General features: G+C 40.4%; 1 protein-coding gene across 2 annotated transcripts in view; it reads left to right on the forward strand.

Moving 5' to 3' along the window:
- RAB22A (RAB22A, member RAS oncogene family) overlaps window positions 1-20,545 on the forward strand; it is a 57,669-nt gene that overhangs the window by 26,493 nt on the left and 10,631 nt on the right. The window contains exons 1-2 of one of the 2 annotated variants that reach the window (XM_037811399.1): window positions 6,603-6,951; window positions 12,293-12,388. In XM_037811399.1, coding sequence (XP_037667327.1) covers window positions 6,769-6,951; window positions 12,293-12,388 — 279 coding nt within the window. In that variant the 5' untranslated portion in view covers window positions 6,603-6,768. Of the gene's footprint in view, window positions 1-6,602; window positions 6,952-12,292; window positions 12,389-20,545 lie in introns of those variants that run through there. The other variant, XM_037811400.1, reaches the window with a different exon arrangement.

Raw genomic sequence — 20,545 nt, forward strand, 5'->3', positions numbered from 1 at the left:
GGACATAATACATTCAAACCGGCACACCAGTCTTCTACTGATGGACATTTCAATGGTTTTCAGTCTTGAGATATTATGAATAGAGCTACTATGAATATTTGTTTAGTTATTTTTGTGGATCTATGCACTTGTTACTCTTGGGTATGTATACGTAAGGGTGGAATTTCTGGCTTATGGCTGTGTTCGTTACATATTGCTGTGTAACAGATTTCCCTAAAATTTAGCAGCTTAAAACAAAAATGAACTTTATTATATCGTGCAGTTTCTTTGGATTAGGAATTCAGGAACGATTTAGCTGGGTTATTCTGGCTTTCGCCGTCAACTTCTCAGTAGGCCTGCTTGAGTGTCCTCACAAAGCAGCAGCTGTTCTCTCCTAACAAGTAATCCATGAGAGCCCAAGATGGAAGCCACAGTGTCCTTTATGACCTTGCCTTGGAAATCACACAGTCATTTCCACAGTATCCCATCCTTTGTGAGAGGGGACTAAACAAGGTCATAAGTAACAGGAGAGAGCATCATGGAGGCCCTCCATTGAGGCTGGCTACCACAGCAGATTTAAGGGCATATTTAACTTTATAAAAAACTGCTATTTCCAAAGTGCTTATGCACTATTTGCCACTCCCACCAGCAGTGCATGAGCGATCCATTTGCTCCACATCCTCTCCAACAGTTGTTTTTAACTTTAGCTATTTTGGCAGTTCATTCACTTGTAAGGTCTACTTTCATTGGATATAGAATCCTTGATTTGCAGTTACTGTCTTTCAGTCCTTTGAAAATATTTATTCCATTGCCTTATGGCTTCATGTTTTTGTTGAAGTCAGCTGCTAGCCTTGCTATCTCTCCCTGGATGTTAATGTGTCGTTTTCCCTCCAGCTGCCTTCTAGATTTCCTTACTGTCTTGGGGTCTTAGCAGTCTTATATCAATGTTCTGAGGTGGGATTTTCATTGCATTTCTCCTGTTTGACTTCATAGTATTTCTTGAACCTGTGGTTTGATGTCTTTCAAGTTTGGAAAATTCTCAGCCATTATTTCTGCAATGTGGCTTTTGTTCCATTTTCTCCCCTCACATTCTCAGGCTACAATTACATGTAGTGTAGAAATTCTTACTTTCTTTTTATTTGTCTCTTTCCTCTTTCTGTCTTTTCCATCTTTTTTTTTCCCCCTCATGCTTCAGTCTGGGTATTTTCTTCTGGCCTGTTATCCAGTTCTTTAATCTTCTTCTTTTCAGCTAAGTCTAAACTAATTTTAAACCTACCCATTAAGTTCTTGGTTTTAGTTATTACACTTTTCTGTTCTAAAATATACAATTAGTTTTGTTCATTTCAGGTTCCTTTTCTCTGATAAAATTATCCATCTTGTTCTTTATTTTCTTAAAATTATTAGGCATAGTTTTAAAATTCATTTCTGATGACAAAAACAGCAGAAAGTGGATGGTTGTTGGAGTTGGCTGATGGATTCATGGTAGTCCATTTTCCCGTTTTCTCTACTTTTTTGTGTACATAAAAATTTTCATAATAAAAGTTCAAAATAAAAAGTAAATAATGTCCACCACTGATAACCCCATTCTCTGGGTCACCTTTGCTTTTCGTTGTCTGACTTTAATCCTGATGAAATAATTTCCTTATTAAATTGAATAATCTGAGGCTCTAGATCAAGGTCAGCAGCTACAACCCAATCCAGTTACAACAATTGAGTTACATAATGTCAATGGCTGCTTTCGTGCTACAGTGGCAGAGTTGAGTAACTGCAGCAGAGACCGTCCCACCCACTGAACTGAAATTATTTACTATCTGGTCCTTTACAGAAAAAGTTTACCAGCCCCTGCTCTACTTTCCTCCAGACACACAAATCCAGTCTCCACCACACCCTTTGATTCCTCATCACTTATGGGAGAAAATCCAAATAATCCTTGTCAGTTTAAGTCTGTAGCCAGCAGTTCCTACTACTATCTCATGTTGCCTTTACCCTAATGCTGGGTCTCTGTATCTGGGTAATGGCTTATAGTTCGCCATCCTCATTTACAAAGGTTTTATTTATATCATCTTGTCTTTTTATGTATTGTTCCAGCTATCTGAATGCACTTACTGCAGAATATACCTGTTAAGTTCCATCCCACCTTGGAAAGTGAAAGCCATGTTGGTTCCTCCTGCTGTAAAGGAATCTTCAGCCTCTTTTGTGCCAGCTTGCCACCTGGTACAATGCCCTTTGTTATTCTACCTATTCCGCCCAGCAAGAGCACGGTCGGATGGGAAGCGGAATAAACAGTATCAGCCCTGTCAGGGACACTTGCGGTTGTTCATGAAGTAGTATAGAATTATTTGGAAATAGATTGAAATTAAAGATGCATTTTGTATTCTCTGGGAAAAAACATAAAAAATAGACATACGCAAAGAGTTACAGCCGAAGATTCAATACAAGAGATAAAATGGAATACAAAAAAAATTAACTTATCCGGATATGGACAGAAAAGGAGGAACAGAGAAACAACAAATGTCAAAATGGAAAACTTAAAATCAGCCACATAAATAATTACACTGGAAGTAAATTCTCCTATTTTTCTAGCATTTACATGTTTTATAGATTCCATAAATCTGTTCTCTGCAATCCATAATCGTGATGTCTGTGAATACCAATGGCCATGACAGTTCTGCTTTTTTGAAATTTTTGCCCTTTTTTTTCCTTATTTGTATTGGCTAATCCCTCCAGAACATTGTTGAATGAAAGTGATAAGAGTAGATATTCATGCCTTGCTCTTAGGGGGCAGCAGGGATGTGGAGTGACTGTAACTGTGAACGTTTCTAATGGGAGTATAAATGTTGTGGCTACTTTGGAGGGCTCTTCTATATTTTCATATTAAGTTAAACATACATCTACCCTATGACCCAGAAATTCTACCCTTAAGTATTTGCCCAAGAGAAATTAAAATATATGTTTACAAAAAGACTTGTACAAACATGTTTATAGCTACCTTATTCATAATAGCTAAAAATTTAAAACAACACAAATGGGAAAAATAATATATTCATACAAGGGACTCCTACACAGCGATAAATAACAGAATGAACCACCAAACAACCAAGATGAGTTTGGAAAACACTGTTAAATGAAAGAAGCTAGACACAATAGAGTACATGTTGTATGATTCCATTTATATGAAATCCAAGAACAGTCAAAACTGATCTACAAAGTAGAAGTCAAAAATAGTTTGCATGGGGTAGGAAAGAAGAATTAAATGGACATGGGCATAAGGGAGCTTTCTGGGGTTATGAAAATGTTCTTTATCGCATTTTGGGTGGCAGTTATATGAGAATATGCCAAAGTCAAAATTTATTTAACTGAAAACCCTACTCTCTGCATTTTATTGTATATTAATTATGCCTTAATAAAATATATATACTTTTTAAAACCTAGTCCCAAGGATATGGAGCAACTAGAACTATCATATACTGCTGGTGGGAGTGCCACTTTGGAAAACTGGCAGTGTCTACTAAAGCTGGACACCCATACTTGTCCCAGGAGCTCATCATCTAGGTATCTCCCCTACAGCAGTACTGACATACACTCACCCATTGGCATGTACAAGATGTTCCTAGCAGTGCTATTTGTAATAGCCCCAAATTGGAAACAACCTAAAACTTCCTATACAATAAAACAAATAAATTTTGGTATAGTTATAAAAAACAAACAAACAAAAAACCCAGTGCCAAAGCTACTGATGTTTTTCCTGGTTTTCAAATGAGAGAACTAAGAGGTTAAGTGACTTGCCCAGTGATAGACAGTTGGTGGCAGAGCTAAAAACAAAACAATTAAAAAAAAAAAAAAAGCAAGGTAGTCTGGTTTAAAAGTCTGCACTCTCAGCTAGTGCACTCTTGTCTCATAACCTCTGGCCCAGCAATTCTAATAGAACTTCATCCTACAGGTAAGCTCACTGAAGTTCCAGACAACAAAGTTAATAATTGCAGCATTGTTGATTAGTAGGGATCTGATGAAATAAATTATACTGCAATCACTCAATGTAATATGATAAAGGAAAAGAGCTAGCCTGAGAAAACTATGTGTTTATATTGGATGATCTCCTAGACATAGTGTGGAATGACAGAAACAGAAGAAGAGAGCGTGTGCCGCTGTGCATGTTAAACAAAATAAGGAGGGATGCAAGGGAGTGATACATACATGTGCTTGTAAAAGTCTACAGCCTTTCTGAGAGGAGACTAAGAAACCCATAAGATCAGTTTCCAGGGAAGGAATTGGCTGCCTGGGAAAAAGGAGTAGGAGGGAAACATTTTGGGGTATATCTGTGTTGTACATTTTGGATAGTGAAGCATACCAGTGCATTACCTGTTCAAAAGAATTGATGAATACAATTACAGTCTGGAATGACTGGAGTAGATCATCACACTTGTTTGCCTGAACCAGCAGACGCCTCCTGCGACTTGCTATGGACTATTCTCCCTGTGGCCCCCACCGATACTCTGTAGCTCTCGTGTGGGTCTGTCTCTCAGTCTGCTCTCTCCTGCCTGCCTGGCCTGCCCCATCTATCTCCAAGATCATTTCAGGAACCTCTTAGTTTGCTGCCCACCCTTGCTTCTCTTTTTCATCCAGTTCCCTCCGTCTTGGCTGTCCCCTTCCAGTCCTCAGTATTCCTCGGTTTTTGCCTCTGTGTCTGTTTTTGGCTCTGACCTGTGCAGTCCTTAACAGTGGAGGTCCATTTGGCCCATCCGTGGATTAAGGACCCGATATCAGGCCGAGAGCCTCACAGGTCTGTCCCAGCATCACTTCCTTACCCCCTCCATGGCTTTCCTTCACTTGTAGCCATGTTTCCCAAAATGTCACATGTGGGATGATTGTAGATGGCACACAGGTGAACAGTTTAAAAATCTGTATTAAGTATTTTATTCTCTTTTAGGAAAAAAAAATAAAACTAGTTCATGAAACCTGTGGGTTATTTATTTTACCAACGTTATTACTTAAATGAGACTAAGTTAAAAAAACAAAACAAAACACAGGAGCATGATTTTCTTTTAATGTCTAGTAGTAAATAATAGAAATGGAACACAGATACGGCAGAAATGGCAGTGGTGGAGCACTGCCCTTAGGGAATTGCTGACTTACACCGAGTAGGCTCTCAGCATGTTTGAGTGCTCTGGCTTGCTCACCCCTCACCAGCTGCCCCCAGCCTGCCTGTTGCCTCTTCTGTGGTTACCTAACCCCGTAGAAAGGTTGGGATTCCTCTTGCACATTGAAAATGCTGTGCTTTTGTTCCTGCCGTTCCTCGTTATGGAATGTGACCCCATCAGGTCTGTCCACATGTGCCAAGTAAACTCTCCCTGTAACCTCTGGGTTCACTGCCAACTTTACCTTTTCTCTGAAGTTTTCCCTGCAGTATTAGTTTCCTGTTACCGCTATAATAAATTGCCACAAACTTAGCAGCTTAAAGTAATACCAGTTTTTGCTTTTAACAGCTCTGGAGGTTAGAAGTGCAAATCAATTTCACTGGGCTAAAGTCAAGGTGTTGGCAGATCTGGTTCCTTCTAGAGGCTCTAAGGGGAAAATCTCTTTACTTACCCTTTTCAGCCTGTAATAACCACCTGCATTCCTTGACTTGTGGCCCCCTCCTCCGTCTTCAAGCACATGGCTCCAGTCTCTGCTTCTGTCTCGGCATCACCTTCGCCTCTGGCTCTGACTCCTCCCTGTCCATCTTCTAAGGACCATTGTGATAACGTTGGGTTCACTGGGATAGTCTCCCCATCTCAAGATCCTTAACTTAATCACACCTGCAGAATCATATATTCACAAATCGTGGAGATTTGGATATGGATGTCTTGGGGAGGCCATTATCTTGCCCCCCAAATCTGGCATCACCACTCTCCTAGGGACTTAAATTTGGCTTTACCTCTTTGATGCTCCCACAACTCTCTGTTCATTCTTCTGTTACCTCATGGACTGTTTGCCTTGTATTTATCTGTTCTCCTTGACAATTTCACCAGCCCTTCCACTCTGAGCCTCTTGTGGGCAAGAATGGTGTCTTCCTCATTGTTCTAGTTTGCTAATGCTGCCAGAATGCAAATCACCAGAGATGGATTGGTTTTTATAAAAGGGGGTTTATTTGGTTATACAGTTACAGTCTTAAGGCCATAAAGTGTCCAAGGTAACACATCAGCAATCGGGTACCTTCACTGGAGGATGGCCAATGGTGTCCTGAAAAACTCTGTTAGCTGGAAAGGCACGTGGCTGGTGTCTACTCCGAAGTTCTTGTTTCAAAATGGCTTTCTCCCAGGACATTCCTCTCTAGGCTGCAGTTCCTCAAAAATGTCACTCTTAGTTGCACTTGTGATATTTGTCCTCTCTCAGCTTCTCTGGAGCAAGAGTCTGCTTTCAACGGCCATCTTCAAACTGTCTCTCATCTGTAGCTCCTGTGCTTTCTTCAAAGTGTCCCTCTTGGCTGCAGCTCCTCTTCAGAAGTTCACTCTCAGCTGCACTGAGTTCCCTCTGTCCGTCAGCTCATTGATATGGCTCCAGTGACTCAACTGAGACCCACCCCAAATGGGCAGAGCATCACCTCCATGGAAATTATCCAGTCAGAGTCATCACCCACAGCTGGGTGGGGCACATCTCCAAAGAAACATTCAAAGAAATCTAATCAACACTGATAATGTCTGCCCACACAAGATTACATCAAAGATAATGGCATTTGAGGGGACATAATACATTCAAACTGGCACACTCATCTTGCTTGTCTGGTGTTCCTGACATACAGCACAAGTCCACATGTTTGAGGAAATCAATAAAACAACCAGTGCAAGATGGCCCACGGCACTCCAGTTCAGAGCACAGACTGGGGGGGCAGCCGCCTGGCCTCAGATCCTCACTGCACCACTTCCTAGCTCTGTGCCCTCGGTACCTCATCGACACAATGGTGATGAAGACTCGACCCCAACCCAGGGGCTCACAGTAAGGATTAAATGGGATCACACGTGTAAAAGTGATGAGAAGAAGGCCTGAGAGTAGTGATGAACACTTAGTAAAGGCAGCTAGTTTTATCACAGTTTCTGAATTTATATTACCTATGTTGTGAAGGGTTTCCTATATGTATGTGTTATTCTTGACAAACTTAGGAAAGGGGGGGCTAAAATGTTTGTTGTTAAATTTAGTTATCTTTAAACTTAAGGGAATGTTTTCTTTAATTCTAAATACTTTCCAAAAATGTATTTTTAGAATGCTTGGCAAAAATGTAGAAAGTCATAAAGGATTTGCTTGGGGTGACCATGAAGTTGTGGCCCCAACAGTCTATTTTGGACCCCTCTGATTTAAGTGGGTAATGATTGCTTCAAAGAGAGCACTATGCAGAGTGATGGATTAACTCTTGGCTCTCACTAGCCTAAGAGAGTGTAGAGTTTAAAGGAAGTGTTAAGAGAAAGGCTTGACTGTGGAACCCACACAAGTAACAGAATTTTTCTGGCATTCTGAAGCCAGGAGTGACCCTCTCTCTATTTAGCCACCCCTTGCTGAGAACATTCTAAACTCTCCGGAAGGCCCTGCTATCTCCATTAGAGTTGGTACTAGATTGCATGTACCTTTGGTCTTTTTACATCTAAATCTTGGTGTATTCAAAGGTGTTTCTATCGGTATATACAGCCTAGAGGTCCAAGTGTTGCTTGTGTGAGATTTAGAGTTGTTTAGCAGCTACGGTCCTTCATTAATTTTTAAATGCACCGAGTAGTTCACCCTCAGCAGGCACTAAACACCAGTGTGCAGGTGACAGCACCCGTCATGCCATTCAGAGAGAGGGGCTGTGGTCAGGGCATGTCTATGTTCAGTCAGTGAGCTGAACAAGTGCACTGCAGTTAAAGAAAAGAAAGACATTTTAAAACTTCTTGTGGCAACTATTTTCATTGGGAGCACGTACTCTGACCAAAGATCGTGACTACTTGGTGTGCATGAGAGTCATATTTTTAGAATGTCATGAAAAATGGAGAAGTATATGGAAGGCATTCTAGCTTTAGGAAATAATGCTAGTGGGGATTTTAGATTAAAGAGGTAATAAGATCTGCCTAGGCAGAGTGAAGAGAGATGGTTTAGTAGTGAAAAATAAGGTTATCAGACAAGTAAATGGCAGGCTGGAAAATAAAAATGTATCATTTGGATGGCAGGAAGCCATTGCCTGTTTTTCAGAAAGCAAGATATTGAAGTTATCACATCCTCTGTATCATTTAACTTGAACATAAAGGAGTGATTCTGGAGTTCAAATGACAATGGAAGGGAAAAATTGTAGTAGTCCTACTCAAAGATTAGGGTTCAATTTATGAATTGATTTCAAAGGTTGAGGTTCAAGTGTTGATTAAATATAGCTCTACTACAAAACTGGATGCAAGCAACAAAGGATGAAAAAAGAGTTGCAGCTCAATTCTGTTTTGTGGAAGACAGACATAATATACTATGATTGAGAACTCAAAGAGGGACTCTTTGGGGGGCGGGAGTTGGAAATAATCTCTGACTTCACCATGTTAAGTTTGAGATGGTGATGAAGTGTCTGACTAGTGTACTCAAACTAAAGTCAATCAGAGTTAGAATTGTGCTATCTTCCACACACATTTAACAGCTTGAAGCTGTGGGAAGGAATTAGTTGTCCTTGAGCCTCCTGCAGTGGGACTAGGCCAGAGCTCAGTAGGGGCCAGTTGCCATCAGGGAGAGACAATGGACAGCACCCTTTCCAAGTCAGACCCCACTGGCTTGGATGCTGCCACTGCATAGTAGGATCAGAATCCAAATGCTGGGAGGAGGAAATGGTTCTAACGGGTGTGATATGCCAAGATTTGGGTCTCTCAGAAATCAGTGGAGATTGGCTTTGCAGCCTGCTGCTGAAGTTTCCTTAGGATACCCAGGGGAGGGAGGTGATGGTCTTCTCACTATAGTCATCTGAGGTAGGACCTGCTAGTGGAAAATAACTCCTGATCGACACATGTGCGAACAGCCAAAAGAGATCCCATGATCTGTCACAGACTTCTTATCAGAATTCCAGAATTCTGAGTGGTGGTTGGAGTCAGTGACTCTGCTGTAACTCCTGGATTTGACCTTTTGGCAGGGGTAGGGGGGTGAGAGTTGGCTGAGCAGGAGAGGGTAGGAAGGACTGTCCCTGGGCAGTCGGCCCTGTGATGGTCAGCCCACATCCCTCACACCCTAGAGTTCACACACCTGACCACAGTTAAAGAGCCAGGGATTCCTCTAGTGTCAATCTTGACCTGCGCTTCGGGAGATGCTTCAGAAAGTGCTCGGCTAAGACTCCCCAGCACTGTTGGAGTAATAAAAAGTGAAGTGGCTTGTAGTCAACATGGTAGTAAATGTTTTGCCAGAGTTCCAGAGTAGCAAAGAGGAGGGAGATAAGTAAGAGATAAGTCACAGGGGAAAAAGTGCAGCGAGGTCCCTTACCTCCTGGAGCTTAACTTTCCTCACAGGTGAGTTAGACATTGAACAGGTAAACCATAAATAAGCTTATCAGACGTTGTGGCAAAACCAGATGGGATGATGTGTTGGAGAGTGATGTGAGGCTGGGAGGCTGCGTAGTTTGGGGTGGACAGCACAGGTTTCTGTGATGGTTAACTTTTGGCACTTAGACCTGTAGAATGAGGAGCTCTGGCCTTGGGAGAACTGGTGGGAAAGCATTCAAGAAAGAGAATGCTAGGTGTGAAGGCAAAAATAGGAACAATCGGAAGGATTTGAGGCTGGGGGCCCAGGCAGTATGTGCTGGGATCATGAACCAGGGTAGCGAGGATGGGCAAACCAAAGAAAAAACACGTCTGACTCAGCCAAAGTCAGAACAGTGGAAATCACACCTGGTGTATACGGAAATGTGTTTATTCTCGAGTTGGGAAGAGTCAATGTGGGAAGCATATTTAGGGACTTAGGGCTTATAACGTCTCTTTTCTCTGAGAAGACTGAAACAAGCTGTTGCCCCCAAAAGGAGAATAATTGGAAGTCTAAGGATATGGAAAGGAGCAGAAAAAATGTGGAATAATTGCTGTGTGGAATAGGAGGCCTAAGAGCCAGACCCAGCCAAGATATCCTATCATACTGGTCTATATAACTTTGTGATTTTTCTCCAGCAAGGCAGCCGCTCCTCTACCATTGGGTAGAGGAAGCAAGTGGAGGGGTTGCTTGAAACTTTTCTGGGAGATGGAGACAAAAGAACACACAAGAGTCCTTAAAGAGCTGATAGTGTGGGCAGGGGATGCCAGTGATAAAAGGACGAAGCTAGCAGACGTCAATACAGACCCAGAAAGAGAGCTTAGGATACAAAAAGACCTTAGGGTAGATAGGAAGGTGGTGTGGGGGAAGTGAGGAGGTGGGATAGCTGGAAGGATGGGGTCTGGGGTCAGAGATGGAAAGTGGGTCTAGTTCTTTAAGACACTTTCATTGCATTACAGCTGCCATCTTGTCTTTGTTTCTGCTGTCTGAGTAATGAATCTATGCTTTTATTAAAAGGGAAATTTTTGGCAAGTAGGTTGCACTTCTAATCCTCTAATGAAACATTTCCTTTTAATTGTTGTGTATACCTTTCTCAGCTTTTTGTCTACTTGAAGCATATTTCTTCTCTTGTCCTTCGAACTGCCACAATGGATGTGTTGGCTGTGTTGGCTGTGTTAATGGGTTTCTGTTGGATGCCTGTTGTCATTCTTAAATGTAACACCACAGCCAACATTGATGGAGAGTTGAGTTACAAGCTTTTAGGACTAATGGCAGAGTCTAAACTGAAACATTTCCTGGAGCTGCCTTTAAATAATAATAATAATGCCGTGGTGTAGGGTATAGTGCTTTACAATTTACGAAGCACTTTCACATACATCATCTCATTGAATCCTCACAATAAACAATGCTTTTTGAATACTGAGATGTTTCCTAAGTGAGAAATCATGTCTCATATCCTGATTTAATCGTGGTAGTGAGTCACCAAAGTTCTTGATACAATAATCATTAATCAAGCACCTTCTCTGCACATAGCACTTTACTAAAGGTACCAAGAGGTAAACTTCCAGTAAATAAATATTCAGTAACTACTACCTATCCAATAAGTGTGATCTTGCTTCTTAACTCACCTTCCCTTCCTCATTGTAGTCATTATTTTGGAGGCTGCTTGCTAAGCCATACATTTATACAAATATTGTCAGGAATTCAGTTTAAGTTGTAAAATTGAGGATTTTGATAGTTATCCAAACTCGAATTCTTTAGAGAATCATTCTATTGATTTTAACTTGCACTTTCATGAAGATTATGTATCTTTTGACTCTCACGTAAAAGATTCCAGGCATTCAGCATGTCCAAAAGTACCTAGCCATTGAGTTTAGCATCCTGATTGGGGTATGAGTTCAAGAGTTTATCTTGGCCCTTGGCCCCAGGAGGCTTATTCCCCAGTGTTAGAGAAGACAAGGTGTGCTGGGGAGTCTGGGAAGCAAAGTACTAGACAGGAGGCTCCTCTAGATAGGGTGGGGAAGGAGAGGGTAGTGTCAAAGCTTGGCCCAGCCCAAGGATTTAGGGTCTCACTTGAGATTCTCCAAAAACTAGGGGGCCCCAAAAATAATAGGAACCCCTTCCTTCAGTGCACCCTGGGCAGTGCTTCTAACATAGTGAGCAGTGTGACCTATAAACCATCATTCCTTCTCCCACGATGTCTTGGTGGGATCCCGAGGTTGGTTGTGGGGCCTCAGCCAAGAGACCTTTTCGGTTCATGAAAAACAGGTGGCATCAAGGTACGCCAGTGACGACGAATCAGGCCACCTCGGTGCAGCCGTCACTTCTTCCCACTCCTCATTTGGCCTCTTAATTTTGTTAACTCTAGCACTACACTAGCTCTTATTCAGCTGTTTATGTAGGCATGTGGTTGGGAAGGGGTTGGGGAGACAGCCCAAATGGCCTAATGTTTTTTCACTAGTGCACACATTTCCTGGACACACAGCTTTTTTAGAAACTTCCTCCATTGATAACATCTGTTTAAGTACCAGCTTCTGTATTTTACGAGGGTGGGTGATGGATGGATTACGAAACTTATCTCTTGGTTCTTTTAATATTGATCTTAGACCATCAAAAGCCAAAGAATTCTTCCTTCTCTGTGTTGGACAGATGTGCCTGGTGCTTTATTTTGACACAGGCTATGCAGGCAGCATCTTAGCATTCCATAAATACTCCAAAGAGGAGAACAGTTGGATATGGTGTGGGGCTGGGTGTTTGAGCCTTAAGTCTAAATGATGTTTCCAAATGGGGCTGGAACCATGCTTTGAATAATTGTATCCTGATCATTTAGGTCTCTCTTTATAGGGCATCTTTTATGACCAAGACTGTCCAGTACCAAAATGAGCTACATAAATTCCTAATCTGGGATACAGCTGGACAAGAACGAGTAAGTCACTCTTTAATTTACTATGTGTTTATCTGAGGCCCAAATTAAACCTCCAACTAAACTGTCATTTTCACATTACTCACACTTCTACTCTATGCGCCAGAGACACATTTATTTCCATTTGTGTAGGCCAGCCTTTTTCTTTTCAATTAGACCCACAAAGTCCACTGAGGGAGAAGGTGATAATGGGCACTGAGGGCAGTTTTATACTTTTTAGTGTCTTAAAGTAAATGCTCACAGACCTGATAAAATCCTGCTCTGATCATTGTGTTTAATTTGGGACTCCTTCCTCTAGCAAAGATATAAAAGAATTAGTGGTAGAAAGAGTTAAGCACATCTCATTTATAGCTACCTTTTAAAAGCTAAAGTGATAACTTTACAGCATATAAAGTTTGAGATTTAAGTGAAATGGATGAGCTAACACCATGCCTTGCAATAGGTCTTTAATAAATGCCTGAAGATAAAGTTGTTCACTATGGTTATCTGCTTGAGGAAGATCCTGAACCTGAAGTGGGCTGGGGCCACAGCAGCACAAGGCCAAAGGGCTTCTAGTGACGCCCACCCAGAGAGAAAAGATGTGGGAAGGCAGGGAGGGGACCAAGTGCATGCCTGCTGCCTCGTTTTCCGTCTGGTCACTGAGTATCATTTCCCTGCCGAGGTGCATTTAGCAGCCACACTGTTATTCATCTGCCGTTTAATTTTGTTTTCAAGCGGTGCTATCAAAACAGAACGTCTGATCAATGCACAGTGCTATCTTCAGCTCTTAAAAGTATACCAGAAGTAATCAGGAGAAATAGTCTGTTGTCACAGTCTTATCTAAGTCAGCATAGATACTGTGTATGGTATAAAATCTGACAGGAGTCATCACAGACAAATGAGAAACAAAACAAGCCTTTACTGTTGTCCTAGACATAGACACCATACATTTGTACAGATTTAGTGTCTTAGGTTTTGTCTCTGTTTGGTTTCTTCTGTTTTTTAATGCTTGATGTCATGCCCTGGGTCCCATTACTCATCGGCGATACCTCTGCTCAATTTCTGCCATCCCCCAGTTCCTTCTTGGCTATGTTGATTATCAAGATTGGAGCAATCTGGCCAGTCAGACCTTTGCCACCCAGCCCTCTTCCGTCTTCAGAAGTGCTTCCCTGCATGACCTGCTCAGCCTTCTCTCCCCAGTAACCTCCTGGAAAAGCTGCCCGTACTGGCTGAGTTCCAGCCTCACCAGCTTCCGTTCTGTTCCTCAGACACTCCTCAGTCCTTGCCGTCTGTACATATTGTTTCCTTTCACTGGAACTCTCTTCCCTCCACTTGTAGCATAGCCAGGTGGCTCCTTACCAGCCCTTTGCTCTCAGGTTAAAGGTCACACCCTCATCATAAGAGGAGTCTGTGAACTACTGTATGCCAACAATTTAGGTAACCCAGACAAAGTGCACAACTTCTAGAAGCACACAAACTTCCTAAACTGACTCCAGAAGAAATAGAAGATCTCAACAGACCAATAAGTAAAGATAAAAGCCCAGGACCTGACAGCTTCACTGGTGAATTTTACCAAACATTCAAAGAAGAATTATCACCATCCCTACTCAAAGTCTTCCAAAAAACTGAAGGTGGGGGGAAACACTTCCCAGCTCATTCTGAGGCCATCATCACCCTCATACCAAAGCCAGATAAAGTTATCACAGGAAAAGAAAATTACAGACTGATATCCTTCATGAATATAGATGCAAAGAAAAAAAAAAAAAAAAAGACCAGCATGCTAGCAAACTGAATCCAACAGCACATTAAAAGAATTATACACCATTATCAAGTGGGATTTATCCCAAGTATGCAAAGGTGGTTCAGCATAAAATCAGTTAAGGTAATATACCACATTAACAGAACAAAGGGAAAAAAGAACACACAATCATCTCAATTGTCAGCGAAAAGGCATTTGACAAAATTCAGCACCCCCTTCCTGATAAAAACACTCAGAAAACTAGGAATAGGCAGAAACATCCTTGATATAATAAAGGGCATATATGAAAACCCATAGCTAACATCATACTCAATGGAGAAAGACTGTGAAAGCTTTACTTTGAGATCGGAAACAAGACAAGGATGCCCAGTGTCACCATTGTTATTCAGCATTGTACCAGAAGTTCTGGCCAGAGCAGTTAGGCAAGAAAAAAAAAGAAAAGGCATCCAAATTGTAAAGGAAGAAGTAAAATTCTCCCTCTTTGCAGATGACATGATCCTGTACAAAGAAAATCCTGAAAAATCCACAACAAAACTACAAGAGCTAATAAATGAATTCAGTTAGAAGTGACAGAGTACAAGATCAACACACAGAAACATCAGTGGTGTTTCTAAACACTAGTAATGAACAATCTGAAGAGGAAATCAGGGGGAAAAAATTCTATCTACAATAGCAACTGAAAGAACCAAATACCTAGGAATAAATTTGACCAAGGATATAAAGGACTTATACATGGAGAACTGCAAAACATAGCTATAAGAAGTTTTAAAAGACCTAAATAAATGGAAGGACATTTCATATTCCTGGATTGGAAGACTAAATATTGTTAAGATGTCAATTCTACCAAAAGCAATATACAGATTCAATGCAGTTCCTATCAAAATTCCAACAGACTTCTTTGCAGAAATGGAAAAACCAATCGTCAAATTCATGTGGAAGGATAAGCATCGCTGAGTGACCAACACCATCTTGAAAAAGAAGCGCAAAGGTGGAAGACTCACATTTCCTGATTTTAAAACTTATTAATTGCAAAGTGACAATAAGTGAAACAGCATGGTATAGTACAAGGAAAGACCAATGGAATTGAATTGAGAGTTCAGAAATAAGCCCTCACACCTTTGGCCAGATGTTCTTTGACAAAGGTGCCAAGTCCACTCGGTGGGGAAAGAATAGTCTCGTCAGCAAATGGTACTGGGAGAACCTGGATAGCCACATGCAAAATGAAGGTGGACCCTTCTTATACCATATACAAAAACTAACTCAAAATGGATCAAAGACCTAAATATAAGAACTAAAACTGTAAAAGTCCTAGAAGAAAACATAGAGGTTAACATCTTCAGGACTTTGCGTCAGGCAGTGGTTTCTTAGACTTTATGCCAAAAGCTTAAGCAACAAAAGTACAAATAGATAAATGGGGCTTCATCAGAATTTAAAACTTTTATGCATCAAAGGACTTTATCAAGAGAGTAAAATGACAACCTAAGAATGGGAGAAAATATTTGGAAACCATATATATATATATATATATGAGTTTAATATCCAGAATATGTAAGAACTTCCACAAGTCCATGACAAAAAGACAACCCAATTTAAAAATGAGAAAGAGACTTGAATAAGATTTCTCTAAAGAAGATATACAAATGATCAATAAGCACAGAAAAGATGCTCCAGGTCAATGGCCATTTGGGAAACAAATCGAAACCACAGTGAGATACCATCTCACACAACTAGAATGGCTACTGTTAAAAACACAGAAAATAACAAGTGTTGGAGATGGTGTAAAGAAATAGGAACCCTTGTACATGGTGGTGGGAATGTAAAATGGTGTAGCTACTGTGGAAAACAGTTTGGCAATTCCTCAGAAAGTGAAATATAGAATATGACCCAGCAATCCCACTTCTAAGTATATACCCAGAAGAATTGAAAAAGGGACTTGAGCAGACATTTGTACACCAATTTTCATAGTGACATTATTCACAATTGCCAAAAGGTGGAAGCAACCCAAGTGTCCATCAACTGAAGAATGGATAAACAAAATGTGGTGTACACATACAATAGAATATTATTTGGCTGTAAAAAGGGATGAAGTTCTGATGCATGCTTCAAAATGGATGTACCTTGAAAACATCATGTTGAGTGAAATAAGCCAGACGCAAAAGAACAGATACTATCTGATCTCACTTATATGAAATAAGCAGAATGTGCATATTCATAAGGTCAGAAACCTAGAATACAGGTTACCAGGGGCAGAGTGGGGGAAGGAATTGGGGAATTAATGTTTAATTGGTAAGGAGTTTGTTTGGGGTGATGGAAAAGTTCTGGCAATGGATGATGGGGATGGAGTCACAGTTTTGTATATGTAATTAACACCGCTGAATTGTATATTCAAAAAGAGATCAAAAGGGAAATTTAAGATTGTATTAAAAAATCAATGTTTTCCCTAAACCTTCTGTATTGGAGCAAGGCCCCCAGTCATTTTCCATCACTGCCCTCAGGACACTCATTGAAAGTTCGGATCAGATACCTGTCTCCTTACCTGTTTATTGACTGTCTCTTCCTGCAGACAGCAAAGTTCAAGTGCTGGGACCACATCTGTCTTTCTGCTGCAGTATTCACAGTGCCTAGCACAAAGTTGGTGTTTGCCTGTTGGTTGGACACATCAGCAAAGGAAGTCTTTGGGTTATTTTTTTTGTACCCAAACAGATTTGATTGTCCTCATCCACGAGATTGTTACCTATTTGTACAATCTGGTCTGTCTTCCGTTAGACTCTGAGCTCATTGGTACAGGGCCTGTCTCTTTTCATGTCTGAGTTCTCTTCCCCTGGCACACAGTATCGATGCCAGTGGATTTATGTCAACTGAATGCCAGCCCTACTTTGGCAAAGGTAAGGACAGATCCTATACCTATATTTACATGCGAGTATTGCACTCCCAACTTATACATTTCTGGTATTTGCACATTGTTTTATTATTCAGTTCTCTATAGTTATGAGATTTATTATAGAACCAAAAGTCATCATAAAATGAAAACTCTCTTTTTTGAACTGATCATTCGAACAGCCTCCCTGTTTGACGCAGCGTCTCTTGCTGCATATAGCTTCAACAGATGTGTCTTCTTTCTGATGGTCCAGTTATAATCAATTGCAAAGTGATTTCAGTAAATTGATCAAAGTGTTTTGGGAGAAATTCTCAACTGTTATACAAAGCCATCGACAGTAGGATCTGGTTAATTAAAGGAAGAGAAAAAGACTGTTCAGAACGATGATATAAGTGTTTTGTAAGAGAATGATTTGTGTATCCCAAGAATTAAGAGAACCCTGGGGAAACCTGTTAAGAGTCCTCAAATATTTTTGTAAAAAATGACCCTTTTTTGTAATAGGACTATGGGTCAAACATGAAATGAAGGCTACCATGTCATGCTAGCATATAGTCTCATCAAAAGAATCATAGCCAAATTATCAGTCAACTTTGATGCAGTGTTTATTCAAATGTTTAACTCCTGGTTACAATTATAAACATAAGTGTTTTCAAATACCAGGTAAAGTGAAACTTGTTTTTATAATCTTTAATTTTTTTTCTCAAGAGAGAGGCTTTGTCAGACATTTTTGTCCCTATTATTTGCTATCCTAAATGAATCCATTTTAAGTGACCTTTTTCCATCATCATCTTTTGCTAACAAGGGTTCCTGCAGTCATGTTGAGCCAGATACAGCACCAGGCATAAAGAAGCACCATAAATACACCATAGATGTAGCAAAAAAACATTTCAAATACTTTCCACATGTGTGTGATAACACAAAAGAAAGCTTTTTAACCAAAGTCTAATAGACTCTGCATCTGGTCCTTAAAGATTTATATCCCTGCATCTTATATCATTACTCCTGATGACTATTTTCACAGTGTCCAGAGCACCAGGAGGTCATGGACTCATTTGTTGTCACAGTAGTTGTTTGAGGAATTGTTCTCATTTTTAAATAGAAAACAAGTAAACTGGCTCCATATCACCAAGGGCTCAAGTCGGCAAACTGCGGCCCGCCAGGCAAGTCCAACCTGCTACCTGTTTCTGTAGATAAAGTTTTATTGGAACACAACCATGCTTATCTGTTTACATCTTATGTGTGGCTACCTTCTCTCTACCATTGCAGAGTTGATTAGTTGCAACAGAGATCATATGACCCGCAGAGTCTAAAGTATCTACTACTTGGCACTGTACAGAGAAAGTTTGCTGACCCCTGATCTAGAGCCATATTGGGAGCAGAGACGTGCTGACCTCCTTTGAGTCTCTTCATATGCTGCCGCCTTCTTTCTTTACACCAAAAGGTCAGGGCAAGAGTTCCAGTGCCAGTAACGGTGGAGTGGCTTGTAATTAACCAACTCCCCCATGGATTTAAAGAAAAAAAAAAACTCTTGACAAAATATTCTAAAAAACAACTATTTGAAGGAACAGCTGAGAAAGTAAATGTAGCCAGGGACTCAAAAAGGGCACTACACTGCATAAGCTCCATCTTTAGACAGCTTTTCTCTGGTGGGCACTCCCTTGTCCGGGTAGCACAGGCAGCTAGAAGGCAAGCAGAAAGCCTGTCTTTTTAGATTGAGGGTATTTGAGGAGAGTTTGGGGCTGCTAGCGCAGCTAGAAAAGAGGAGGCAAATCCAGGAAAGGAGGGAACAACAAGCAGGAAAGTACCAAAATCTGTTTATAAATTCCCCTCAAGTATTTGGCTGCCCTCTGAATTGTGCATACACAGGAGAGATGTTAAGGAATCAGGCAAAAAGCAACAGCTGGAAGGCTGACAAGACTGAGCAGAGATTTCAGCTGTTGCTCACTATAGGAGAGAGTTTGGAGTGTGAATCTTGCCCTATTTGAAGGGATTGGTGAACACTTTGGGCATGCCATTGAACTTCAGAAGGGCCACGCCTTAGGAGTAGAGACTGATGTTAACTAAGGGCAGACCCAAATAGACCCACATTAACAAAGTAAAACCAGTCTTTAGGGTTATTAGCCAGTAATTTAGCACTTTTTGGCAAAGTTAACAGAAACCACAGTCTAGGTCCTATCACCCACTATGTTCAGTATTAATAAAATATGCTGTACATATTGAAGAATTAGGAAAATGTGACACAGTTACTGGAAACAAACCCCAGGGTGACCCAGATATTGGAAGCAGCTAATGCAAAGGAATTTAAAGCAAATATTTTGAATATGTTCAAAGATTTAAAGGAAAATTAGTCTTAACAAGTGAAGGTAGAATCTCACAAAGGAATGAAAACTAATAAAGAATGGAATAGAAATGCTAAAAGTAAAAACTACATTACCTAAAATGAAAACCTCACTGGATGGTTAACAACAAATTAACCTATCAAAACAGAGCAAAAAAAAAAAAGGGAAAAATACGAACAGAGCCATAGGGACCAATTCAAAGAGTCTAATGTGGAATTAGAGACTGAGAGGAAGTAAAGAGAGATAGGGGACAGAAAGAAAGCTATTTCCAGAAATAATAGCTGAAATTGCCCCAAATTTGGCAAAATGGATCAACTCACAAATCCCAGAAGCCCAGCAAACCCAAGCAGTATAAATACAAAGAAGATTACATCTAGGGACATCATGGTCAAACTGCTGAAAACCAAAGATAAAGAGAAATAGTGAAAGCAGCCAGAGATGGAGACATGTACCCAGGGGCAGCACTGTGAACAGTGGCCGCCTCCCGCAGGGACAGCAGAGACTGGAGAAAACCAAAGGCCAATTTTAAATGCTCAGAGCACACAACTCACAAATCTATTAATCCACCAAAATCACCCGTTACATAGGAAATCAAAGTAATGACATTTTTAGGAAAACAGCCAAAAGAATTCAGCAGCATCAGTCCCACTTTACAAGAAACACCAAAGAAAGTTTTTCAGGCTGAAGGGAAATGATACCAGATGGGACCTCAGATCTGTAAGAGGGATTATAATAACCACTGGAAATGGTCAATATTAAAATATATATATATATCTTTTTTCCCTTAACTTTTTAAAAAGACAGCTGGCTGTTCCCTGTAAAAATTATGATATTTGAGTATATAATTTATAATGTATATAGCTTTTAAACATTTGACAACAGTACAAAGGATGGGAGGATAGATGGAATTAGACTCTTGAAGGATCTTATATAAACTCTAAGGAGACTGATAAACATGCAAATTGTAATACAAGAAAGTATAACTAAAAAGTAAATCGAAGAATTAAAATTGAATACTAAAAATACTGTACACAAAAGAGAGGAGGAATGGAAGAAAGAGGAATTTAAAAAGAAATAGATGAAGCAAATATAAAATAAATGGCAAAATGGTAGATAGACCTAAGCCCAAATATGTCAGTAATTATATTAAATGTAAAGAACAGCATTCCACTTAAAAAACAGAGATTATCATATTGGATGAAAAA

This window comes from Choloepus didactylus, chromosome 19 (assembly GCF_015220235.1).
Source record: "Choloepus didactylus isolate mChoDid1 chromosome 19, mChoDid1.pri, whole genome shotgun sequence".
Taxonomy (NCBI): Eukaryota; Metazoa; Chordata; class Mammalia; order Pilosa; family Megalonychidae; genus Choloepus; species Choloepus didactylus.